The sequence below is a fragment of the Balaenoptera borealis genome (assembly GCF_965194805.1).
Source record: "Balaenoptera borealis genome assembly, chromosome: 7".
In the NCBI taxonomy this organism is placed as follows: domain Eukaryota; kingdom Metazoa; phylum Chordata; class Mammalia; order Artiodactyla; family Balaenopteridae; genus Balaenoptera; species Balaenoptera borealis.
Window position 1 is genome coordinate 23,847,323 of NC_138864.1, and position 27,418 is coordinate 23,874,740.

At 38.3% G+C, this 27,418-nt stretch overlaps 1 protein-coding gene across 3 annotated transcripts; it reads left to right on the forward strand.

The window, feature by feature from the left end:
- On the forward strand, positions 1–27,359 carry DNAJC2 (DnaJ heat shock protein family (Hsp40) member C2). Of its 3 annotated transcripts, none has more exons than XM_082399372.1 (17): positions 1–246; positions 2,102–2,292; positions 5,107–5,182; positions 12,774–12,872; positions 13,949–14,090; positions 15,550–15,630; positions 16,512–16,577; positions 17,084–17,175; positions 17,253–17,374; positions 18,149–18,298; positions 21,289–21,377; positions 21,452–21,521; positions 22,975–23,159; positions 23,931–24,031; positions 24,158–24,265; positions 26,790–26,944; positions 27,206–27,359. In XM_082399372.1, exons 1-17 carry the CDS (start codon positions 183–185, stop codon positions 27,278–27,280), a joined length of 1,866 nt encoding a protein of 621 aa, XP_082255498.1. In that variant the 5' UTR covers positions 1–182; the 3' UTR covers positions 27,281–27,359. The 3 variants fall into 3 exon arrangements, with proteins under 3 accessions (XP_082255498.1, XP_082255499.1, XP_082255500.1); XM_082399373.1 differs by having other exon boundaries at positions 2–246; positions 2,191–2,292; XM_082399374.1 differs by lacking the exon at positions 2,102–2,292 and having other exon boundaries at positions 4–246.
- The last annotated feature ends 59 nt before the right edge of the window (positions 27,360–27,418 follow it).

Here is a 27,418-nt window from a genome sequence, read left to right on the forward strand (position 1 = left end):
GGCCTACGTACCACGAAAGATTCATCCCGGAAGTAGTTATTGGTCGTTTCCATGCGCCGGTTCCTGGACATCGTAGAGCCAAGGCGCGAGGCTCGGACGGGGAGGTAGAGCTGGCGGGACTCTGAGAGCCCTCCGCCTGGGACGCGAACTGCCGCGCCCGCGGGGCTGGCTCCGGCGCCATCATGCTGCTCCTGCCCAGCGCTGCGGACGGCCAGGGCACCGCCATCACCCATGCTCTGACCTCTGGTACGTGCCCACTCACCCCCTGCTCAGCCTAGCCTCAGCAGCCCCTGCCTCGGTCCTCCACCTTGGCGACCCCGAAACCTCTCTACCCTTGCCCCTGGCAACTAGCTTAAAGAGTGTGGGGCCGTGACAAGTGTCTTTTTGCTCCCTGCTATACAGAAGTCCTTCCCCGGACTGGAAGGGGGGCGTCTTCTTTCTGCCCCCGCAGTTTCTTCCTTGTCTCGCGGCTGCTGACTCATGGATTGGGCGGAGGAGTTCGGGACCGAACCCTCCAGTACCCTAAAAAGGTTCTTATAAGAATCTTGCCTACGGCAGGAGACTGCCCACAGCGAGCACCCCACGTGCCGGGAGCCCTACAAAGCCTTACAGCTGGCGCTCAGTTAAACACCTCTCTACCCTTTTACGTTTGCTCCGGCTTCGTTTTTTAAATGTCCCAACTCAGACAGTGCTCCTCATATTCAATATGAAAACACCACTGTGTATGCTGGTGGTAAGGCCCGTGTGGACAGACTTTTAAAGGCAGTCATTAAGTGAAATTGTTCTGTAGAAATCAACTATCTTCAGTTTTTTAAAAAAGGGGGGTGAAATTTGTCCTGCTGCTGTAGGTTCTTAGATTTATAGCCCAGGACAGTCATGGTATTGTAAACTTAAAGAGTCTCTAATTTCAGTGATTTCATTGATTACCATAGCCACGTATACAGACGCTTGTTGTATGTGATTTTGGACGTATCTCACGGCACGTGTTGTGTTCCTGCTTACAGAAGCTTCTGTGTAATCTCACAAGTAGAGAGAAAGGCTTGAAAGGTCATGTTCTTGAAAGCCACACCCACACTACACAGGGAGTACTTCTTGAATATAGTGTTTTTGAATGCTCTCCTGTGAATGGTAGAAGAAATCTTAGTTTCCCAACACAAAACATGAAAAGTCAGCTATTTTTACAAAATTGTGGCCATTAGGTACAAGGGAAGACTTAAATCTGAGTTTTTACCAGACAGTAAAGCTTTTTGCTTTCATTTGAAATATGAAATTAAACTTAAGATGTTCACTTTTTTCCTGACCCAAACTACCTTTTTTGAATTGTTAATGTATACATATATAGTGACTTACCCCACTTCCCAGGAATAATGATAAAGACTTACCTTTATTTAACTGTTTGTGATTTTCAAAGTGCTTTTATCGTTTGTCATTCAGTCCTTCCAAGGAACCAGATAAGATAGGTATTGTTCCCATTTTACAGTTGAAGGCATCGTTGACTCATTTCATATAGCTACTAATTGTCGGACCTGCACTGAAATCCAGAGCTTCTGATTTCAGATTCAAAGCTGTTCCACTAAAGCACAGTTTCATTAGTAAATTCCTGTTAGCTGCTTGAAAACTGTCTTTCAGAAAAAAATCATTGCTAGTGAATTCTTAAAATTTTTGAAAGCTATCTAAATTCAGGTTTTAATAATTAAGATATTTTGAGTTTTTAGTTTTTTTTGATGAGGCTGGCTCTTGACAGTTTATAATTATTTATTGCTTTATTACAAGTCTAAAAAGAAAGCAGTTTGCAACATCTCTCCCTTTTCCTCATCTTCCTTTCATATCCCCAGAAAAGTATTGATTTATTGTTGACATTGCTCAGTGCCTTGTTTTGTCAGATAACTGGAAGAGGTTGATTGAATCTCTCTCTGTAAATAGTAGGAAATGATTATTTATTGCTAACCCTCATGTTAACTGGATTACTGCAGTTATTTTCTCAGTTGATGGTTTTAAAATTATATTCTGATGCTGTCACTGTTTTGATCTTATTTATTGCCTTGGAACAGATTTATTCCATGCAATACATTGAAGCCTCTCTTAACGCTTTCAATCACAGCCTCAACACTCTGTCAAGTTGAACCTGTGGGAAGATGGTTTGAAGCTTTTGTTAAGAGGAGAAACAGAAATGCTTCTGCCTCTTTTCAGGAACTGGAGGATAAGAAAGAGTTATCAGAGGAATCAGAAGATGAAGAATTGCAGTTAGAAGAGTTTCCCATGCTGAAAACACTTGATCCCAAAGACTGGAAGGTACTTAATATCTGAATCTTGTTCGGTCAGATGCAGTTTTCCATTATTAAACCATGTTTTAAGATGCTTCAACAAAATAATCATGATTGAGCACCTGTTTATTGTTAAGCCCTGAGTGGGAGAGCAGTAGCCCTAGGATACTATCTCTGCTGGAGAAATCCAGAAAAAGTCATGTCTGAGTTGGTCTTAAAAGGTTAAGTGACAATTTATGAAACAAGAAGGGAAAAAAGGTGTTATGGGCAGAAGGAATAGATATGCAAAGACACAAAGGAGTAAAAGAATATGCACTGCCTCTTTGGGGATTGGTGAAGGGTAGAGTAGCATATTGAGGGGTGGCAGTGAGAAATTAGACTGAAAACAGAGGCTAGATGAAACTGTAGTGTCCTTTTCATGCCATGCCAAGGAAGGAATTTATATTTTATTTTGGGGGCAGTAAGAAGTCATCAAAAGTTTCTGAGCTAATTTTAGAAAAGTAGTTCTCCTGGCAGTACAGAAACTTGCTTGAAAAGGGAGGGCAGGACCGGAGGGGAAGGGAACAGTTTGCTGTTATGGGGCTAGTGCCGTAATCTAAGCCTGCGAATGAGTGCTTGATGCTTGAACTAAATTTGTAGCCAAGTTTTGAGGACGAGGGGACAGATTTGCTTTTTGGGGAGGTAGACTTGACAGGTCTTGGAGACCTGGGCTGTGCCGCCCAAGAGAAGGGAACATATTCAGAAGACCCGTGATCATCCCAGCTTAAGTCACCTGCTAGACTGTGGTGTCAGTCACCAGCACAGGGTTGCAGGAGAAGGAAGTTTGTGGGGAACGTCGTGTCTCTGCATCTGGAGCTCAGGAGTCCGCACTAGAGTGAACTGGGGAGTTGCGAGCATTTACAGGGCACCTACCGTCTTCTAGCCCTGGCATTGGTCACGTCACCTTGGACCAAAGTATATAGAGAGAAAGAAACCCTAGGACTGAGCTTTGCGGGGCATCGAGAAGCCAGTCAAAATGGCTGAAAAACGCTACTGGAAGGTGGGAGGAAAACAGAGTGGATTCAAAAAAACTAAAGGAAGATGTTTCAAGAAAAGAGTCAGCTGTGCTGCCACTGAGAGTTGAAGTCGAGTGAAGGCAGCTGGGTCATCTTGTGTTTGACAGCTGGAAATTGACACTGAAGAGAGCAGCTTCATAGCCCCTGGGGTGAGAATGGACAGAGCAGAACTAGATTGGAGTGGTTTGAAAATGAATGCTAGAGGGGGTAAAAATGTTCTGTGGATGGTTTTTTCAAGAAGTTTAATTTTGATGGGCAGCAAAGAAATAGAAGTGGGGTCATGGGAGGGTCTTAAAGATGAGAGATGACAGAGCTTCTTCTTACAATGATGAAAATAATCCAGTTGAAATTTAGAAGACAATTGAAAGATGCTAGCATTTGAGAGACATAGAGAAGATGGTATTCAGAACCAAGAGGAGGGATGGAGTAATTTGTCTCAGTAGGATAGGCTTTCTCAATGGTGAGGGAAAGGGAGAAGATGCATGGATGCAGGTAAGATGGCAGAAAGATGCTGGAATTTGAGTAGGATAATTTAAATTTTTTCATTAAGCAGGAGGCAAGGCCATTGATGCGAGGGTGGAGCAGGGTCTGTGAGGTTTAAGGAAGGACTAGAGGACTGAAGTATGTAATAATACGTAATAATAGTCTTAGGGAGTGGAAAAGCAAACCAACTGGAACAAAGTGTGAGTGCCAGACATAATAAAGGAGCACATCCTTAGGGAGTTTGCAGTCCTGAATTTAAAGGAAAACCAATCAACCCTATTTGACTTTTTTCTCCTGTGTTTTATGCCCTCAACCCCTCTTTCTCCCCACTCATTCTCCAATACTAGATACACCCTTTGAGTAAGGAGCCTTCACTCAGGTGCTGCCTCAGTCTCTAGATTTGCAAGGATGTTAACCAAAGCAGAAATGAAAGCAGCTGCTTCCTATCCAGAGAAGCCTCATCCCCAGTTTCTCAAAATTTCCATCCAGCCTTCTTTGCTCCACGGCTCCTGTCCTGTCATTGCCACTGGCCCAACCTACTGGGACTACTGTAATGATCCCCTCAGTTCTGAAGTCTTCCTGGCTGTACCTTGATTTAAGGATGGCCATAGCATATTAACATGTATTAAGAGAAATACAAGACCAAGAGTTCTTTGGTCAAGTTTTGGAAAATGCTGGGCTATATAGGTTTCCGTCTGCTTGTTTTTATTTTTGTTTTTTTTAATTGCAGGACTTCTCAGAGCCTTTGTTTGGCTTCTGTGCATACAAATTATTAAGAAGGCTATATACAGTGGTCTACATTTCCCAAACTTCCATGACCTCAGAAGCCGTTTTTGGTTTTTTTTTTACTTTTTATTCATTTATTTACTTATTTTTTGGTTGCATTGGGTCTTTGTTGCTGCACGTGGACTTTCTCTAGTTGCAGCGAGCAGGGGCTACTCTTCATTGCGGTGCATGGGCTTCTCATTGCAGTGGCTTTTCGAGGAGCACGGGCTCTAGATGTGTGGGCTTCAGTAGTTGCGGCACACAGGCTCAGTAGTTGTGGCACACGGGTTTAGTTGCTCCGCAGCATGTGGGATCTCCTCGGACCAGGGCTCGAACCCATGTCTCCTGCACTGGCAGGCGGATTCTTAACCACTGCACCACCAGGGAAGTCCCAGAACCCATTTTATATGGAACATGGAACATCTCACTAGACTTCTGTTATGAGAGTCTCACTTTGGGAAACTGTTTTAGGGTACCAACACAAGGAATAGGATATATGGCTTCATTTCATACTTGACTCCCTTTTGTGTCTTTATCAGAACCAAGATCATTATGCAGTACTTGGACTCGGCCATGTAAGATACAAAGCTACACAGAGACAGATTAAAGCAGCTCGTAAGTACTTAGTTATTTTGAAATAATCAAATATCTGGTGTAGGAAATGTTATCCTCTTGAAAAGGTATGCAAGATCATAGTCTATAGCCATAACTCTAGATTTAACATGTGTTGTATGGTATAATGATGTGTAACCACAGTCTCTTACCTTCAAAACCAGAAAAATGCAGTCTCATGAATGGACTTTCTCATTAGGAACAAGAAATCAGGGGGTGGGTGTGTGTGTTTGTGACAGGATAAAGAACACTCTTCCAATGGCAAGCTTTTAAAAAATAATATTTCACCTCCCCTTGGAAGTATGGCCAGCTGTACTTAGTGGAAGTTGCCTTGTTACTTAGGTTTTTCAATATTCTTTTGTGATCTTAGGTCACATCTTTGTTGATACCACCCTGTCTCTTCTGCCCAAGAAAGAGTTATCTGATGTTTCATTGTCCTTTTCATTGACAAGGTTAAAAATTGGGGGGGGGGGCAGGAATTGTTGGCAACCCAGTCTTCATAGGCCTTATGAAACACCATCCCCTTAGTGCTCTGAACTGTCGAACTGTCCTGTCCTTTGCAGTCCTGTGGACATAATTCCTCACACCATTCGGTTCACCTGATTAGTAAAGTTTCATGAAAGAGGTGAAGGTGATGAGTTTTCTGTTTTGTCTTAGGACAATGTTCTGCCCTCTACTCTAGAGAATGGATATTGAGGTCAGAGGAGGTAAGATTGTGGACATATGGAAAAGGAGGAGGGGATCAGGGACAGAGAAAGTCTTGCACTTGGAGGAAGATGACTGAATGAGACCTACTTCACGCTGAAAAATGCTAGTTGAGCCTAAGTATATAGTAGATAAACTCAAAATTTTCTCATTAATGCTTGTATTTAGGAAAGTCACAGGAAATATTTTTTAACAAGGTGAAGGAATTTATGAGATTCTTTTAGACCTATTATTGGATTTCTTTGAAAGCTGGCATGATTTTAGATTAAGCATATGTTAGTGCATATGAATAGTCCTTGCAATATACATAAATGCCAGGAAAATTCATTTGCCCTGGAAAAGTATTTGCAAAGTCTTACTGTATGAAAGAATAGCATACAGATACCAAATATGTCTTGACACATATAATTTGTGAAAGAACCAGAAGTGATTGAGAGCTAGGAAAGCAGTTGGTGTTTTAAGGTGAAGGAATTGTTTCTTTCTCTAAAGATAAAAAATGTATAATAATTGTAAAAGAAACATCCATTTGCTTCTGAGAAGTCCATTTGTTTTATTGGGATAATAGAGATTAATTTTTGAATATTCTGTTGCCAGAAGTTTTGCACCCCGACTGTACAGATTATTAACGCTATGTGGGTTTACGATTCACTCTCTGCCACCTTGCTGAATATTCTCAGTATTTATTCAGAAGCAGACTGTTGTTCTCTTTCCTCTATCACTGTAAAATAGACAGTTGCTACTTATTGCTCTCTGAAATCTCGTCCAAAAGTAAAAATACAAAGTTATTGTTTGCAAATTTATAATCATTAGCACAGACAAACCTAATAATAATGTAAGACTGATGACGTTTGAGATCCTTCTAGTTCTTGAATCCTATCACAAACACACACATAAAGGAGGTTGGTGGGTTTTTTTTACATTTTATTTATTTAATTAATTTATTTTTTTAATTGAAGTATAATTGATGTACAATATCATATAAGTTACAGGTGTACAATATAGCGATTCACAATTTTTAAAGGTTATACTCTGTTTATAGTTACTATAAAATATTGGTTGTATTCCCTTTGTTGTACAATATATCTTTAAAGGTTATTTTATACATAAGAGTTTGTAAAAAGTTTTAATTTTGTTTAATGTGTTGACATTTTGAACTGCTATAATGAAAATTAGGGATTCAGTTACGTGTGGATAAAGTAGGTGGTCTTTTTTTCCTTTTCTGCATTATCTGAAAAGAATATACTAGAAAAGTTGAATGATGGGTTAAGAGAAAGTACTTGAGTACTAACAGTGGTATTTCAATTTTCTTCTTGAAGAAAAATTGCCACACTGGCAAATGATGCATGTAGGTTTGCTATTCTTTACATGGAAGTAAAATCTTTGATTTGAATTTTCTAAATTTAATCATTTTAGCTTAAAATACTTCCCATGTTTTAAACTGAAAACTGTTTCATATTATGCCTCTTAAAAATTTGAAATCAGAGACTTTTTGTAATAATCTGTAATGGAAGAGAATCAGAAAATATATATATATATATACATATATATATATATAACTGAATCACTTTGCTGTACACCTGAAACTAACACAGTATTGTAAATCAACTATAATATTTTAAAAAATCATAGAGACTTTTTATAATAATAGAAATATGAATGTACAATAAAAGCCCATTTGCTAATGTACCCTCAAAACACCCCAGAAGCTATCTTTGGTGGGGAAGGGCGGAGAGGTAGGTCTTTGAAGTTTCAGTAAATATACACAGCAGCTGTTCTTTGGCCTCCATTGCCTTATTTTTAATATTGGGTGACATCTTTTGCCTCTCCCAACCCCACCCCTGGGACAGAATATAGGAGAATCTCAGGATGCCCTACTGTACATGAATGACTAGAGGTGATTAGGTGGAAAAGTCAATGAAGAAAAAAAACATTGTAGCATAAGAGGAGACTATCCAACAAAAAACTGAGACATCACCTGTCTCAGACTTTATAATCAGGTTCAGAGGAAAACTTAATTGCTCCATGTTGTCAGTGAGAGATGAAGACACTGCCTTGGGGGCGGGGGGAGTAGCATAGGCACTGCAGAAAGAGACTAGCGAGAAAAAAGTAGAATTGCCTGGAAACTAAAAACAGGAGAGCAGCATTTAGAATTAGAAAGGCTGACTGACGTACAATTAGAAAACAGAGTAAAGCAGAGGACCGCCTTGAGGAATGTTCCCAAGATTCAGAAGAATAAAGAGATGTCAGATTTCCCTAAAGAAGAGGTCAGAATGAGTGTAACAGAGACAGTAATTGCAAATAAAGAAGAAAAGTTGCCTGATTTATTATAAAAAGATACGACTTGAGATTGAGAATGTTTGTAGGCATGTGACTTAGGTTTTACTCCTCAGCATTTCAGAGGAGAACGACGTGAGTTAGGCCGAGCTGAGCAGCACCTGTTCTGACAGCAGGGGTGGGAGAGCAGCGCCTTGAGAAGCTGTGGCTTTCCCCAAGCACTGGCCGTGGGAGGAACCTGTGCTCGGTCCCTGCGGTGCCCAGCAGTGGTGGGGTCATCACACCTCTGAACTGCCTGGTGTGCTGTGATTATTGTTCCTGGCTACTTAGCTTCCAGGCCTGATACTCAGACTCTCAGTTCCTGTGAGCTGCCTAATAACCTTTAAGTAAATTCCTTTCCTGCTCAAACCAGCTAGAAGGTGAAAATGTCTTCTCTTGTTAGTGGAGAAACTGATAATACACTTGACTATAAGAAAAATCTTGGCGCTTAAAAAAACCAAAAGTGTATTTGTCACAGTTTCTGAAACCTTGCAGTATATGTAGAAACAACTAAATATGCCCATAAAAAGATTTGTACAGAAATATTCATAGCAGCCTTATTCACAATATCCAAAAACTGGAAACCACCCAAGTGTTCACCAACAGGATGATGGATAAGCAAACTGCTATATACAATAGAATAGTACTCAGCAGTTTTCAAAAAATTACTAATATACACAATGTGGTGAATCTCGAAACATTATGTCAGGTACAAAGACATACTGTCTGATTCCATTTACATGAACTTCAAGAACATGCGAACATAATCTGTGGTGACAGAAATCAGAAAGAGGTTGCCCCAGGTGGTAGGGGTCAGGAGTTGACTGGAAAAGGGGTACAAGGGAACTCTGAGTGATGGAAATAGTCTGTATTTTCTTTTGGGTGGTAGTTAAGTGAGTGTATACAGTTGTCACAACTTGTTGAACCGAATACTTAAAATCTGAACATTTTATTCTATGTAAATTTTCTCTCAATTTAATAAAATAGATCTGATTAAACAAACCAAAACAAAATCACTTGGGAAATGAAATATACTCTTTTGCACCTAGACAGAAATAAAAATTGTATTAATAGATTCTTTTCATGAAAGTAAGATCATTGCCTGTCAAAACATACGGGATGGCAGCTAGAGATGTACCATCAATAAGTTCATTGCCTTCAACTATTGTGTTACGTTTTTTGTTTGTTTGTTTGTTTGTTTTTGGCCACGCTGTGTGGCATGCGGGATCTTAGTTCCCCAACCAGGAATCGAACCCGGGCCCCCTGTGGTGGAAGCGTGGAGTTTGAACCACTGGGCTGCCAGGGAAGTCCTATGTTACCTTTTTTAAAGGAGGGAAAAAAAAAAATGGGCATTCAATTTGAATGTTTAAAAGAATAGTACTAAGGAGGATGGAGGGAAAAAATAGATAAAACAATATCTTACAGTGGATTTGCGAGAAGAAAAAACAAATATTGAAATACAGAAAGGATGGAAACAATTACAGAAGATATTTTTAACTGAGACCACTATTAAATGCAGTGAATTTGAAAATTTGACAAAATTGGCTTTTTTGGAATTGAAGAAATTTAAAGAGTTACCAAGAATTATCTCCTAAAAAATGTTTTAGGCCTAGGTGATTTCTTAGATGAATTTTTTTCAAATGCTTAAGGAATTGAACATTCTCATGCTGAATGTAAACTGTTTCTGGAACAATTCATTTTGTGACATTAATGTAATCCTAGTATGAAAACCTGGCATTGAAAGGCAGAATTATGGAGACACTAAAAAGTTCATGGTTGCCAGGGGTTGGGGGCGTTGAGGAGTGATGAACAGGTAGAACACGGAGGGAGGATTTTTAGGGCAGTGAAACTACTTTATATATTATGATGCATACATGTCATTATACATTTATCCAAACCCACAGAATGTATACCACCAAGAGTGAAAACTGTGGCCTTTGGGTGATTATGATGTGTCAGTGTAGGTTCATCAATTGTTAACAAAGAGCGGGAATTCCCTGGTGGTCCAGTGGTTAGGACTCAGCGCTTTCACTGCTGGGCCCTGGGTTCCATCCCTGGTCGGGGAACTAAGATCCCACAAGGCACGTTGTGCAGCCAAATTTAAAAAAAAAAAAAAAAAAAAGCTAGATGAAAAAAAAATTGTAGCAGGTGTACTGCTCTTGTGGGGGATGTTGATGAGGAGGGGCAGGGAGGGGAGGCTATGCATGTATGGGCACAGAGGGTATATGGAGCTCTTCATCATCCTCTTAATGTTTCTGTGAACCTAAAACGACTCTTAATTTTTAAAACCTGGCAAAAAGAGCTTTTTTTTAAAAACTACAAATATCACCCATAAATATAATACCAAAAAAAAAAAAAAGCACCCAGTTAAAATGATAGCAAATTAGGGCTTCCCTGGTGGCACAGTGGTTAAGAATCCGCCTGCCAACGCAGGGAACACGGGTTCAATCCCTGGCCTGGGAAGATCCCACATGGCGCAGAGCAGCTAAGCCCATGCGCCACAACTACTGAACCCCGCGTGCCTAGAGCCCGTGCTCCACAGCAAGAGAAGCCACGGCAATGAGAAGCCTGCACACTGCAACGAAGAGTAGCCCCCGCTCGCCACAACCAGAGAAAAGCCCACGTGCAGCAACGAAGACCCAACACAGCCAAAAATATAAATAAATAAAATAAAATAAATTAATTTTAAAAAATAGCGAATTGAATTCAACAGTATATTAAAAGAATAATGCCCATGAACAAGATTTCTCTTAGGAAATATGTCAGTGTGATGTCCTAAGAAGAATGTGAAAGTACATATAGTACAATTTAATACCCACTCCTTTTTGGTAAATACAACTTTGAAAAGAAATGCAGTTAACTCCCTACTTAGATAAGTATTTCAGACTCACTGCCAACAAACTTTTAACTGTGTGACATTAGTGATATTCCCATAAAAACCCATGGGGGAAACTTACCTGCCCATTACTTTTATGCTATTTGGGAGTTTGAGTCAGTGAATTAACGATATTAAAGGAGAGAGAACTATTAGAAAGAAAGAAAGATATTATTTGTAGGTAATATAGGATCTACCTAAAAACTGAAAAGTTGAGTCAGGTAGCCAGATGCAAGAAAAATATACAAAAATAATACACAGTTTTTGGAAGTTACCATCAAATTAGAGAGCTATAGTCATTTTAAAGATAATCCTGGGACAGGAATAGGTAACCAGAAACAGAGCCTGGTAAAATTTACTGTGATAAAGGAGGCATCACAAATTAGTAGAGAAGGGAGGATTATTAGATGATATTAGGACTTTGAAAAAAAACTAAGCTTTTCAATTCTGACCGTAGAAAATATTAAAATAGAAACATATCTCTCAAACTTCTGGAGAATGAAGGACCTTCTACATTTATAAGTACTGGAATAAATTATAAAGGAAATGATCAGTAAATATAAATTAAAAAACTGAATGTTTTTTGAAAACAGGAATAATCACAGCAGTTGTGGAAAGCATTAGCATCAAACATGACGGACTAGGAGAGGCCGCATACAAGCACAGGCTTAGGAGTCAGGCTGCCTGGTCTGGAGCCCAGCTTGGCCAGCACCTTGGACAGGTTGCATAGAGGTTACCTGGTTATTTAACCTCCTTGTGCCTCGTTTTCCTCATCTGTAAAATGGAGAAACTAATAGTACTTTCCTCAGCGGGTTACTGAGAAGATCAACTGATAAAAATAGTGCTGGCACATATTAAATGCTCAGTAGATGTTAACAGCCAGCCGTTAGTCATTGTAAAGTGACGCACACAAACTAAGAAGAAAAAACTGAGACAGCCTCTCTTTCCTCCATAAATGAAGGATGAAGGGTAGAAATAAAGAACAACAAAAAATTTGTTGAGCACCAGTGATAATCATGTTTTAAATAATTGGGTCCAGTGTTGAGGTTGTGGTGAAAAGGATGTTCCCATAGGGGTGTGCAGTGGTATGACTTTTAGAACGGGACTTGTTCCTACATTTTCAGTCACTAATTCACTTCTCTGAGTATGTTCTAAGAAGAAAGAGTCCTAAATACGGAAAAATACTTCTCTACAAAATGATTCAAATTGACTAACTTACAGTAGTGAAGAATTGGAAACAATCTAAATATCCAACAGTAGAGAAACAGTTACATAAGTTATGATAAATCTACTTGAAATACTGTATTAAGTAGTCATTAAAATTCTTTGAAGAGTTTGCAACAGCGTGGAAAATGGAACTGCTGTAATGTTAAGCTGAAAAAAATCACAACTTAAATTGGTATATATAAAATGATTATAGCTACATTTTTGAAAGCATATGTTTAAGGGGGGAAAAGTCTGTGTGGAAACACACCAAAATACGAATGGCACTTGTCTTTGGGTGCTGGCACTTTGGCCAGTTCTTAAAATAATTATGTCAATTTCTCTGTAATTTCTGTTTAATCAGCATATATTTTACTATAGGAGAAAATATTTTTTAAACGAATACTATGCTATTAGAAATGGCTCTATTTAGCTCATCTTTATTTTTAGCTTTGATGCCTAAAAGGACAAATTATCTCAATCTGACTTATTTTGTAGATAAAGCAATGGTTTTAAAACATCACCCAGACAAACGGAAAGCAGCCGGTGAACCAATAAAAGAAGGAGATAATGACTACTTCACTTGCATAACTAAAGGTAAGAAAACGCGTTAGAGTCAGAAATTTCCCTTAGTGAAGATTATGTGTTAATTCCTGGGATTAGGTGTCCTATGTGTATTGTACTTCATTTATACCATAACATTTAAAAACATCTTTAGTTGACATCTGGTTATTTCTGGTAATCTCCCCCAGAGCCTCACGGCACAAAGTGAGGCTCTCCCACCCAGCAGCGTCAGCAACGCTGGTAGCTTCTCAGGGATGCAGCAGCTCAGGCCCTGCCCCAGACCTCCTGAATTGGAGTCTGCATTTTAACAAGATTCCCCAGGTGGTTCTTTTGAGAAGCGCATCCTAGAGTTAATCCATATACCTGTTATGTTTAATGATGAGAATACTAAGATCTTTTCCCATTTCAGACACTTTGCGGGGCTAAACTGTTCCTCAGACGTTTTGCTTATTTAAATGAAGAAGTTGATTCTATCCCAGTAAGGGACCTCCCCCAGCCATCAATGGATATTTAAATAGCCATATCCTCATTAAGCAAATTAATAGAGGGAGCCACCATACCTATATATTTCCTTAAATGTGATTTTACAGTTTGATGCTAATTTTTTTAAAAATTGTATACACACCTTTCAAACTTATTCTTTGTTGGCCCACTCGTACATAGTGCTCAGGATGTCAAAGATCCTTTGATCTTTCACAACCTTGGGATCTAACAGTTAGTCTTCTAGCTATTTCTTTTTCCTCAGTCATGCTTTCCTAAGGGTTGAGTGTTTCTGTACTTACATGGTTTGCCAAGTATGCTATTATAATGAAACTGCCCTTATTTTAAAAGCCGGTCGATGACTCCACTGATGAAATTTGATAAATAAACATCAGGATTATTAAAAAAAAAAAAAAAAAGCGGTTGAGTGTTTATTGTTTTGTCCTTTGCCTTCCAGAAGGGGTACTTAAAGAAGTTCTTAAGTCCAATTGTATCCAGTGATGCTAGAGCTATTACCTAAATCCTCCCTTCCCCACAAGCACACAAAATTTTTAAATATGAAAAATAACTTTTTTTAAGAAAAAAAATGTAGCATTGTGGTGATGTGACCTTATGATTTTTTTCCTCAGCTTATGAAATGTTATCTGATCCAGTGAAAAGACGAGCATTTAACAGTGTAGATCCTACTTTTGATAACTCAGTTCCTTCTAAAAGTGAAGCAAAGGACAATTTCTTTGAAGTGTTTTCCCCAGTGTTTGAAAGGAATTCCAGGTGCGTTAAGGCATCCCCTTGTGATCATAATGCTCTATTGGCTGGCTTTTTTTTTTTTTAGAAAAATGATCTTTAATTGAACTGAATGCAGAGGTTGGTTGTGCTATGATGCTCTGTTGGTTGGCTTCTTGTAGTTCCAAGTTTCTGGTTTTTTCCTCTAGTAATAGCTAGTAACAGTTTTGTGTTTGTCCTCCTCATCCTCTACAATATTGAGCGCCTCTGGTGAACTTACTATACTAATTTATTTTGCTCTCTAAATGGAAGTTCTTCCTTTCCTTAGTGAAATTACAACTCATGGGATGTTTTTCTTTTAAATTTCCTTTGGGGGAAAGATGGTTGACTTTATGTAGTGTGATGCTGATACTTAAGTGACAGTAATTTCCCATTCTTTCCTTCCCCTTTGTTAATGGGTACACTGCTACATTTGGCCCATTATCATTTAGGAAAAGCTTTTGTTCTATTTTTGAGCGTCTGATTATCATAAGGTTCTCTGACAAAGGATGATTTATATTTAAGATTAAAGCATATGTAATTTATTTCATTAAAATTAGTTTTTAAGTAGTGTGAACCAATAATCTACATTTTTTGGTTCCATCTGCATTGGAAGGTTTCCTGAGAGTGCCTCTTAGTTGCATATTGGAATCAGCTGGAGAGCTTGAACAGTTCCAGCTGCCTGGGTTCCACCTGGAGAAATTGTGATTTTAATTTAATTGGTTTGGAATGCCTGTAGGTTTTTTTTAATGCTTCCAGGTGATTCTAATGGGCAGCTAAGTTTGAGAAGCACTTTGATTCGTGGTTTGATGCAGACTAATTATTTCCTCCACCCTTTCTCCTCACATTTGTTTTGTAACAGTGAAGATGGTTAAAAAAAAAAAAAAAAAATATATATATAGTGTATTATTTTTTTTTGTAGAATGGTTTCACAGAGTGGAAAAACATGGGTCAGTAGCGAACTCAGGGTCCTTTTAGAGATGGTGGGTGAAGTGCTGAACCTACAAGTCTGACTCTTAGGGGGAACGTGGTGGCGATAAGGGGGTGGAAATCTATTCCATCTGTGAGTATTCACAGTTTTTAAAAGGCAAGGCCTACCGGTGGCTTCCGTACTGCCTGTTTAGGGGCAGGACTAAGTGAGCTTGAAAAGTGGGGTTAGAGCCCGTTTTTCCTGGCAGCTTGGCAGCTGCTACAACCCTGTAATTTACAGAACTGAAGATAACCTGAGGGTTAGAACACTGTTCCATTGTTTTCTCCCCCTCACACCCCTCCTCCCCTTGCCCTCCCTTTTATTGCACCTGCATTTTTCAGCACTGCACTGCTGATTTCCCAGTTCCATCTCTTAGTCATGGAGGACATAGGGGAGGGATATTGTAGGGGATTAGTAAAAACTGTTGTTTTTAATAAATTAGCTTGTTGAACTTTTTGTACAAAATGTTTTGAGTTTTTCTTTTTTTCAATATTTCAGATGGTCAAATAAAAAAAATGTCCCTAAACTTGGTGATAGGAATTCATCATTTGAAGACGTAGATGCATTTTATTCTTTCTGGTGAGTGAATACACTGTTTCTCCCATGCTTTCATTTTTTAAGAAGATAAGTATTCAATAAGTGCTCGACTGACTTCTGTAAATTAATTGAGGGATGGGAAAACTGCAGAACCTTCACTGAACAAAAGCACTCTGTTTAGAAATCAAAAAGGTTTTCACAGAATGCTGTATTTTCTCCTATGTAGTATTTAGGCTTTTATGATTATTTTTTCAATCTGTTTTCTATTTATCAGATTTCTAGATATCAAGCACACTGTAGCAGTAAAATATGAAAAATAAGGAGTTATTTGAATTCATTAAAAAATAATTTTTCATTTAGCTATTTAAGTACTTGAATATGACGAAGACCATGTTGTCTCTATAACTAATTCATTAATTTTTAATATGCAGTATTCATTTTCCATTTTTATATTATGTGTGCTATATTTTCTCATTAAGTATCTGGTAAATATGAAAACACAAAATCACTGTAAGACAAAAATGACAAAATTTAGCTCTACAAACCAGATAAAGTAACCACTACTAGGTTCCCTTAAAACTTGACAGACTAGTGGAGGTGAAGGCAGGGAAGACTTTATCCAGTCCCAGGCAAGAGAGAAACCTAATATTCAGAAGAGATAGCAGGGAGCTGGGATTTTGTTTAGGGGTCATGAGTATTTTAGACTTTCATACCAAATACAATGTCATTTTAAAAAGAAGAAGAAAAAGACTTGGGTATAGTGCTAGTTCAGTATCAAAAGAGAGGGGAGGGATCTATTAAAACAAACTCATCCACTTATCATTAAAGTTTCTTAAAATTATATGCACCTAACTTAATTTTAAAAGGAAGATTTTTTTTTTATTTGTTTTGGCTTGATTTTATTTTATTTCTGTTTATATTAGGTATAATTTTGATTCTTGGAGAGAATTTTCTTATTTAGATGAAGAAGAAAAAGAAAAAGCAGAATGGTATGTATGTAAATCATTAATAAAGGAAGATATTTGTTTGGTTCTTTGGTATTTGTGATGATGTAAAAATATACCACATATATTTTCTTTTGCATTTTCTCTTTGCGTATCCATTTTAAATGAGTTTTTTGATATTTTGAGATCCTATCTCACAAGTTAAGCTTGATAGTGCCAGATCAATAGTTGGTTATGAAGCTTAAGAAATTGCCAAGGAATGTAATTGTCAATAAAGCTCAAGTCAGCAAATTCTTTTTCTTCTGGTTGCTTAACCAGTTTTATTTTCATTTTCCCTATATGTGTAGGGAAATTCTTTTGACATGAATGTTCCCAAAAAATTAACCAAAAATAATAGTAAGAACTATTACCCTTTAACTAATGTTAATAATGACATAGCATTTTAACCTTTCAAGACATTATTTGCATTGTAGCTAAATTATAAAGTATTACATTTTCCTATCATATCATCCATAAGCAATAGTTTATTTCCAATATTTCCTATTTTACAGTCGTGATGAAAGGAGATGGATTGAAAAGCAGAACAGAGCAACACGGGCCCAAAGGAAAAAAGAAGAAATGAACAGAATAAGAACATTAGTTGGTAAAGATAATTGATGGTTTTTTTAAAGTTCTTTAATTAAATGTTAGAAATTCAAAAGATTAACTTTTTTCTGGTAGATAATGCATATAGCTGTGATCCAAGGATAAAAAAATTTAAGGAAGAAGAAAAAGCCAAGAAAGAAGCAGAAAAGAAAGCAAAAGCAGAGGCAAAACGGAAGGAGCAAGAAGCTAAAGAGAAAGTAAGATGACATTTGACAAAGTTGGATTTTAAATGTTCATAAAATCTTCAATCTTCAGAACTATTTTTTTTTTTTAATAAATTTATTTACTTATTTATTTATTTTTGGCTGCGTTGGGTCTCCGTTGCTGCACGTGGGCTTTCTGTAGTTGTGGTGAGCGGGCCTCTCATTGCAGTGGCCTCTCCTGTTGCGGAGCACGGGCTCCAGGCACACGCGCCTCACCAGCTGTGGCATGCGGGCTCAGTAGTTGTGGCTCACAGGCTCCCGAGCACAGGCTCAGCAGTTGTGGAACACAGCCCGTGGCAGTTGTGGCACACAGTTGCTCCACGACATGTGGGATCTTCCCGGACCAGGGCTCGAACCCGTGTCCCCTGCACTGGCAGGCGGATTCCCAACCACTGGGCCACCAGGGAAGCCCCAGAACAACTTTGAAACACTGTAATCTGGCAGTAGAGAATTAGGTGCTACTATGAAAGAATCATGACATTTGGCACAGTTGATAGAACGATCTTCCTTACCAGCAAATTCTTATTGAGCAAAAACATAATGTCATATAAATTTCTTAATACTATACTCACTTGTAATATGTCCTTTTTACATTTCTAATAAATTTTTATAGAACTTTACCATCTGCTTTTCCTTCAGTCTTTGACAAGTTGATGTTTACCTTTGTGTAATTTAAGTTATTAAAAAATTGTATTTTTTGAATAAGATTATAGAGCATTTTGGAATTCTAATTTTCTTATTAAATGATTTTATTTTCCATTATTAAAGCAAAGACAAGCTGAATTAGAAGCTGCTCGGTTAGCAAAGGAAAAAGAAGAAGAGGAAGTTAGACAACAAGCGTTATTGGCAAAGAAGGAAAAAGATATCCAGAAAAAAGCCATTAAGAAGGAAAGGCAAAAACTTCGAAACTCATGCAAGGTACGTCAGACTGTGATTGAACAAGCACTACATACAAGTAAATCAAATTGCTGATTAAGCTTAAAAATATTTCTATACTATGGAAATATAAACTACTGTACACATTTTATCTCAGAATATAAACGTTTTTAAATTCACTTTTTAAAAATTTCACACATGCATATTCAGTATGCAACTCTGATAGGGTTGGTTGTTTTGTTTTGTTTTGTTTTTTAACATAACCACCTTGCCATTTTCAAACCTAAAAAAAAAGTTGTTTATTATTCTAATACTTGTTCCATATTCACATCTTCTTGATTATCTCAATGTCTTTTTATCTAAATAAGATCAAAGATTTCAGCTGTGTGTCTCCTGGTTGTGTCTGTTGCAGGTCCCCTACCATCACCATCTCTCCCCCTTCCCCTGGTTGGAGAAATCAGATCGTTTGTTCTGAAAATGTGCCACAAATTGGTTTTGACTGGTTGCTTCCTTAATGATGTAAAATTAATTTTTATCAAAGAAAAAGTTCTTTAAGAAGTTAAACTTGGGTTGTTTTTAAGGATCTAAAAGCTTTCATTTTTATCTAAATAAAGGGATATCATTCAGTTGAGTACTGGTAGTTTGTGTTCAGATACAGTTTTTACTAAAAAATATTGACTAAAAAACCCCAAAAGTTTTCAAATATAGTTTTGTCCAAGAGATGGTCTTACTTTTTAAACTGGTAAAGTTAGAGGCCAGTATTGTTCCATATCAAATAGCATCGAATGAATAAATTAACGAAATGCCGAGCTATAGTAGAGATTGCCGCACAGTGTACTACACCATTGTAGTTAAATTCAGCAAGTGTGTAAATGTTTACTGTGTATAGAAGACTTTTTCATGTGACTGTCCAGAGGCTCTAGACACTAGTATATGTATGCTAATATATGCCATCCTAAATCTTCAGTTAATAAAATTGAAATTAACCTGCCCCATTAGCAGGCTTTGAAAGACATTTAATAAAAATACAAGCACAGGATGTCTCTTCAGGCTTTTGGTAAGTAAGAGGAAAATCTAAATAGAAAAAAATTAAAGATTTTCCTCAGATTTCACCTAGAAAATTATATTGAGAAGAATGCAGTATAGCATAGTTGTTGAGAGCATGGACTCAGATTTGAAGTAATTTTCCACTTCCCATGCCCTGGCTCTGGTCCTCAGGAGGTTCCCTCAACCCATTTATGTCTCAATGTCCTCACCTGTACAGTAACTGAAATAATACCTAGAAATAGAGTTGTGAAGATTAAATGAGATCATTCACATGTAGCACTTGTTAGGTTTGGCATAATGAGAACTGAATCAACAACTTGAAAAGCTCAGTTAGAAAACAGAAAACTTGAATAGTTCTTAGAGATGGTGCCTAAGCGAGGGTTAAAGTTCTGGCCTTTGGTAACTTATTATAGCTCCTTTCCAGCATGAGTTCATTTATTCATTCATCAAATATCTGATGAGCACTTACTATGTGTCAAGCAGTTATAATTGATGTTGATACTATGATGACACCGTCTTTGCCTTCAAGAATCTGCTGGTTAATGATGGAGAATGACAAGAAAACAGGCCAGTGAAACACTTTAAGATGGGTACTAGGACAAGAAGGTACCGAACAGGTGGTCAAGGAAGGCTTTCTGGATCTAGTGGGATTCAGCCAGGTGAAGCAGTGCGTGTATGGGATTAGAGATGAGAGAGATCAGCGAGCATTGAGAGAGTGTAGAGATCCAGAAAAGTGAGGTTTAATGAGCCAGAGGAAGGAAGGGCCAGGTCTTGCTACCTTAAAAGTGACTCTGATCCTCAGTCACTTTTGCTCAGGATGCTGAGAGAACACTAGAGGCAGAGACAAATTGAGTCTTTTGTGTAATCCGGGTGAGAGCATGGGCCTTGAACTAGAGGAGATGGTGGGAATAGAAGAAGGTAGATTAAATGAACCAACATTTAGGAGGTAAGATTGGCTGTTGCCTGTTGGGTATTGATTATATGTTGGAGGTGGAAGAGGAGGAGTAAGGGTTAATACACGTCCTGGTTTCTTGCATGGAATACTGGATGGGTGATGGCATTATTCAGTGAAATAGAAAACAAAGGAAGAGGAAAAGGCTAGGGAAGAATGATTTCAGTTTAGGGCATGTTGAGTGCATTGAGATACTCAGATGAAGATACTCAGTAGGTGACTTTACTTTGATGTACAAGTCTGGAGTTGAGTGGGATCATCACAGAGTCGTCTACATCTCAATGGCAAGTAGTGGAGATCCCCCGGGGAGAGTATAGAGCAAGGAGGGTGGAGATGGACACTGGAAAACACCGATACTTAAGGCACTGACAGAGGAAGTAGAGCCTGAGAAGGAGTGACCCAAGCAGGTAGGAAGAAAATCAGTAAGGCTTTTGGAAGCCGAGGGAAGTGTCACAGTAAAAGAAGCATTGGAACCTTAGCACCAGATTGCATCGATTAAGGAAGCAAGGAAAAGTGAGGAATGAGAGAGGGGTCAGCAGCAGCTTAAAGAAGCATGAGAAGTACTGATACTTTCCAATTCTTGTTCATCCAGGCACATCACAATATTCCATTCTAAGCATCATCTCTAGTTATATCAGGTTTTGCTGAACTTCCTGTTTCTTAACACACTGTCTTTTTTACAGTTTGGCACACACTAAATAGAACAGGCATTTTAGAAAGGGACTTTGTCATTATATAGAATTTCTTGATTCTTCAGTGGTTCTGTGAGGAATCATTGTTTTATATCATCCAGAGGCCTTCTGCACCATCACCTTGCTTCTGTTTTGCGCCTCCATCCATTTAGTAATGCCTCTTTATCGCTGGCTGGCCAGGGAAAGCCTTGCACGGTGCCCGGGGAATGTGCTTGTCGGTGGCCAGGAGGCCATACAGTCAACTTAAGAACCTCAAGGACTTCATGCTTGGTAGTTGTGTTTATGGATGTACTCTTGAGTGCCAGTAGAGATGATGAAAATGTTTGTGTTCATACTTCTAGACCTGGAATCACTTTTCTGACAATGAGGCAGAACGTGTTAAAATGATGGAGGAAGTGGAAAAACTGTGTGATCGGCTTGAACTAGCGAGGTATAACTGTAGAGCTGCTGTTGAAGTCTTCTTTTGGGCTTAGGATGAAGTTTCATCCCCTTTTTTCCTTTAAGTTTACAGTGCTTGAATGAAACACTCACATCGTCTACAAAAGAAGTAGGAAAGGCTGCTCTGGAGAAACAGGTAATAGAAGAACACATCACTTCTACCTGTATTTAGCATTTAATTCTGCTTTAGTATTGCTTTCACCTCAGTGTTTCCCCACGTAACATGTAAGTTACTATAGGGGCAAAGAGTGTCTCATTTCTCTTTGGGTTGACTTAAATTGGATTTAAGTGTGTATAGTTGTTACCATATATAGTTTGATTTGTGGTTATCTAGCACATTAATCATAGATTTTTCAGAATCACTGTTAGAAAAAAATCATTGTGTTGACTATTCCTTGAGCATTTTTGTTGGATAATAACATTTAGAACCAAAAGAGATTTTTATTCTGTCTAGTCTACACCTTTTATTTTACAGATGAGGAAACAGGCCCAGAAATTCAATTCAGTGCAACAAGTGTTAGTACCTACCGTATATAGCCCCATGCCTAGGTGATTTGGAGAAAAGCCTAATGCTATTGCTGCCACAAAGGAGTTCAGGAACAGTTATGCTAAAGAGAAAAGGCCTAAGGACCAAAAGATGGAGGGCCCCCAGTAAATGCTGTAGGTTAGAGAGGAAGTGCCAACACCAGGTTGGAGTGGTCAGGGAGGCTTAGTGAAGGGTTTGAGCCAGTTTTGAAGGACGACAGTGTTAAATGAAGGTCAGGGGAGCAGCGTAAAATACAGGTAGGAGTAGAAAGTGAGGGGGAGAAGAAGCGGGAGATTAAGTTGGTTAAGAAGAGTAGAGCCAAATTAAGCGGGTTTTGAATACCAAGATGACCAGTTTCCATGACCACAGATCTTTGAGTAGCGCAGGGTTAACATTGTGCTGTTAATCTGGCATTTGCAGACAAGAGGCATCGGATGAGTGTAAGGGACTAGTGTAAGAATCTCACTGGAAGGACTTGGACTGTGAGAGATAATGGGAGTCCCTGAAATCTTTGGGACCTGGTGACTGGTGCTAAGGGACTGAAGTGGGGAAGTGAGTCAGAGATGACTCCAAGATAGCAACTGACACAGCAACAACATCAAGTAAAGATTTTTTTTTTCCACTTGTGCATGTTTGAAGGTACACTGGAAGTGACAGTGTAAAAGGTAGAACTTCAAGATAAACCAAAGGCCACTTTGCTGTGCTTTTACCTTTTTGTAGAGAGTAAATGACATTATCGGCGAAAGAGTGGGTATGAGCTTTGAAATGGCCTTGTGGGTGAATAACCCACTGACTGTAGACTTGTCAAGTAGTGTCCAAGGCAAATAGAGATCATATGATAGGAATATAGGGTAGGTCAGGACAAGGCTGGTTCTCGTTCCTCAAGCAGAGATATGCAGCCTGGAAGCCAGAGTGAGAAGGCTGATTGTGGTTTTGGGGTTGGCCTGGGGGAGTGTAGGGTCCTTGCCTGGATGATGCCGAGGGTCGAGAACCACAAGCCAGCAAGGGAGTGTAGAGTAGTAAGATGCTCCAAGTCCCTGACTTACCTATGATATTTGTGTAGATAGAAGAAATAAATGAGCAAATTAGAAAAGAGAAAGAGGAAGCTGAGGCTCGTATGCGACAAGCATCTAAGAATGCAGAGAAATCAACTGGCGGAGGTGGAAATGGCAGTAAACACTGGTCAGAAGATGATCTGCAATTACTAATTAAAGCTGTGAATCTCTTCCCTGCTGGAACAAATTCAAGGTATTGGTTCTAATGAAACTTCTCTTCAACACACACTAGAGCCTAGGGATAATGTAGACATCCAACTAGCAGCACGTTACAGCAAACTTCCAGAGATGTGCTTGGATCTAGACACTAAATTCTGTGCAGAGAAAAGTGTGAAAAGCAGAGTGCATTTTGAACCTGCTAGTCTTAGCAGCTTATACCAACACACATATGTATATCCATATATACAGCAGGATGCTTCATCAATTTCTCAGGAAATTAAGGATCGTAAGACATAAACCTTGACTCTCATGTTGGCTTATTCCATTGTGGCTTACACTAGGCACTAGGTTTTGTGCTCCATAGTTTCTCTTTCAGTCTTAATCCTTCTTTGTTGCTTCCACCCTCAAACTGGAGCTCACTGCAGAGTCTGAGCTGAGAACTCAAAGAAACCTTTGAGATCCAGCCTCCCTTATTCTGTATATGAGGAAACTAAGGTTCTGTTTTCAGAATGATCTGTCTCCTTAAGTATGTGTCCAAATGGCAGTATACACAAATGTGTGCTTTTATTTCTGTTGATTTTTACACAGAATCAGTAAGGTTTTGTACAAACTTGAAACCAAGATTATACACAGTTGATTTAAACATATGAAAAGCAAAAACCATAGTCCAGGCAATAGTAATAATTAGACCACCAATTTAGAGCTAATTCTTTAGATATTATAGCTAACCCTTCTGCATTAAAAATGTGGGATCATTCTGGGTTTTGTTTGGGGTTTTTCGTTATTTTTGTATCGGTTGCTCTAGATGGGAAGTTATTGCTAATTACATGAACATACATTCTTCTTCTGGAGTCAAGAGAACCGCCAAAGATGTTATTGGCAAAGCAAAGAGTCTTCAAAAACTTGGTGAGTTAGTTTTGCCAAATCAATTTTTTGCTACCTTGAATACATATTTTAAAAATAATCTATGCAATTTAATGAAAGACTAAATAAGATGATCTGTATTATATTAAAGTTTTTTCCCCTTCTCAGACCCTCATCAAAAAGATGACATAAACAAAAAGGCTTTTGATAAGTTTAAAAAAGAACATGGCGTGGTGTGTCAAGCAGACAATGCAACACCTTCAGAGCGATTTGAAGGTAATGAAATTTTATTTTTCTATGAGTAGAAAATGCTAACCATGTATCTGTGTGAGAGTATACAAGATCTAGGGTCTACATTCAGAATGATTGGAATAGAAAGCATTTAGCAGACTGAAAGGTATAAAGCAGATGTTTTCAGGACAGATTTACTTCAGCACCACTGAGAATTACAGTTCTTCCATTTCATATGCCATGAGGGGAGGGGTTGTGTTAGTTTTGTTCACATTTTACAAATCAGTATTAAAGGATATTGGGACAATTGAAATTTGAATAAGGTCTATAGATGAGATAATTTTTTATGAAGGTTGATTTCCTGATTTTGAAAAATACACTACATATAAGGAAAGGTCTTTGTTTTTAAGCGAAGACAGGAGTAAAGGGGCAGCATGCCTGCAACTTACGTGGTTCAGAACAAGTTAGTTATACAGACACAATTTGTTGTGCTGACATGTCTTGGGTGTTCTAGTTAATTTGATTACTCTGGACCAGTATGTTTCAAATGCAAATTATGACTCAGAAGTGGGTCATGAAATCAGTTTAATGGGTCATGAATAGAAAATATCAGAGAGCATTACACCTATTATGTAAGTGGGTATTTGTGAAACTTACGTTCATGTGTGTAAGTGTCTGGGGTGTGACATTTTTTTCCTTACTGTGAGTTGCTGACAAAAGTTTGAAAAGTTCTCTTTCACTACATGCATTTGTGAGCCACCAGTCCTTTTCTCCCTAAACTAAGCTAATCTTGGATATGCTTTCCAGATCACAGTGCCAAATGTATGTTTTGGGATTAACGGACAGCCTTGACTTTTCATGATGACCTGTCCCTGTCTTAACAGTCCCACTTTTCCTGTACTCTTGGTCTGGTTCATTATCCCAAAATTTCAATTTGAAAATATTAGGGGAAAAAAATCATTCTGCATTTGCAAGTTGCATTTGCAAAATCGGGTGACTTTTGTCTAGACTGGGCATTATTTTGGCTCTTTTAAGAAAGATAAGTAACAAAGTGGAAATTTCAGAAGGAGATAATTCTCTCGCCCCTTATGCCATCCACAAAAATCAGACACGTTCAGATATTACTGCGTTATTCTCAGCCCTTTCTTGTGGGACTAGTTTCCGTGCTTGAGGCAGACACTGATGGTTGTGCTTTCTGGCAGATGGGTGACCCTGTGAGGGCAGGAGTGATATGGTACTTGGGCCTGACTCCTTTACCTCTTCTTATGGATTTAATGGGCAGGTCCCTCTCTCTTCAACTGCTCCAGTAAATAGCAAGCTGGCCGCATTTTTTGGAATAGTGATTTCTCATAGGAATTTTACATGTTTCATTCATTTTGGTATTGTGAAGTCCCTGGATAATAACAGCAGATAATAAGTAGCAGATAATAATTATATGTCAGTTCCATCTTTTTTCCAAGAGAGAGGAAATGAATTAAATCAATGGTGTTAAATGGGGCTTCAAACTAATAAAAGGAAATTCCACTAAGGGGTTCCTGGAATTTAAAAGCTGATTTCAAAAAAAGCTTCAGCCTTTAATCTGTCTTCAAATAAGAGTTCTCTGCCTTGTTCTAAGGTGTGTTGTTTTTCAACTTGTTCACTGTGTCTGTGAGTGTGTTTTTAATTGGGAAATAACTTAGATTTCTAGGCTTTACTTTGTACCTGATCTCACAGGATACAATTTCAAGAGGTAGTCTCACTACTGGTAGGATAGGTGCCACTGTGTTTTCACTGCATGATCTGAAATAACTAAGCTGTCAGTAATCCATTAACTTAGAATAACCAAATCAGCTTTTTAACCATTTTAACATTTTCATTTTCCTACAGAAGTGGGATGTGTACTTCTTACATCCTTAGGAAGGAATATGTTTGTTTCTGATACATGTATGAGGTGTTCTATCAAACATAAAGGTCTGGTTTAGTAGAGATGTACAGCGTAGGCTCCACAAGGTTTTAGTGGACGTGGTGACAGTGCCACACTGGAAATGGAATCTAATCTCACCTTGGCTCTACAGCATTGAAACCATGGGAGCTTGGCTTAGCTTCGTTAAACTTGTTTCTTCCAGTGTAAAACGAGAATGGTTTCCAGGCTCTCATCGAGCTAAAAGTTTCTAAGTAGGAGGCAGCTCTTTTCCCTATGCTATAAGGAACTAGATTTATCAGAAATCTTAAATGATTTGTGATTGTGGTTTTGAACCCAAACAGTTCAACTGTGTATGTTAAATCTGATCTTTTTTTAAAAAGTCTGGTGAATATAAGATTAGATTGTGATAGACCAGAAATACAAAGCATATTGTGCTTTAAAAAAGTCTCATATTTTTCTGGGATGTGAGCTATCTAAAGTTTTTTCCCTGATTAATACCTAGAGGTATATATGTGCATCTAATTTGGTCTGTTCAAGACTGCACATCACAGATTCAAATGGGCACTTACCAAGATGTGTACCAAAAGACTCATCTGGGAAGGTGTTCCAGGACAGTTTTCTATCAATTAGGATAAAATTTTCCAAACAAAATTTTTTCTTAAACAGGTCCATGCACAGATTTCACCCCTTGGACAACAGAAGAACAGAAGCTTTTGGAACAAGCTTTGAAAACGTACCCAGTAAATACACCTGAAAGATGGGAAAAAATAGCAGAAGCAGTGCCTGGCAGGACAAAGAAGGACTGCATGAAACGATATAAGGTTGTAGATCTTTAGTGTATAGATTCCATTATCATTTAAATTATGTTTTTGTGCTTATTCAATACCACAGTAGTCGTGGGGCCAATATTAGAAATAACCAACCTTAGAAACTTTCCAGCTCTGGCAGTTACTAGAGAAAATCAACCTTTTCAGTATAGATTTATCCCAGTTTGGATGTTTTACATACTTACGCCAAACACTAGAAATGTCCGCAAATTCTGACAACTTCTTGGTGTAAGTAACATCTTTCTCCCTTCCTAGGAACTTGTCGAAATGGTGAAAGCAAAGAAAGCTGCTCAAGAGCAAGTGCTGAATGCAAGTAGAGGCAAGAAATGACTTATGACAATCTTTGTTGTGTGTGCATTTTTATAATAAAACTAAAAATACTGTACAAAATTTTATTCTTAAAACTATACTTAAAGTGTGTTGTTCCAGTATAATTTCTCAGAGCTCAGAGATCTACCATTCATTGTG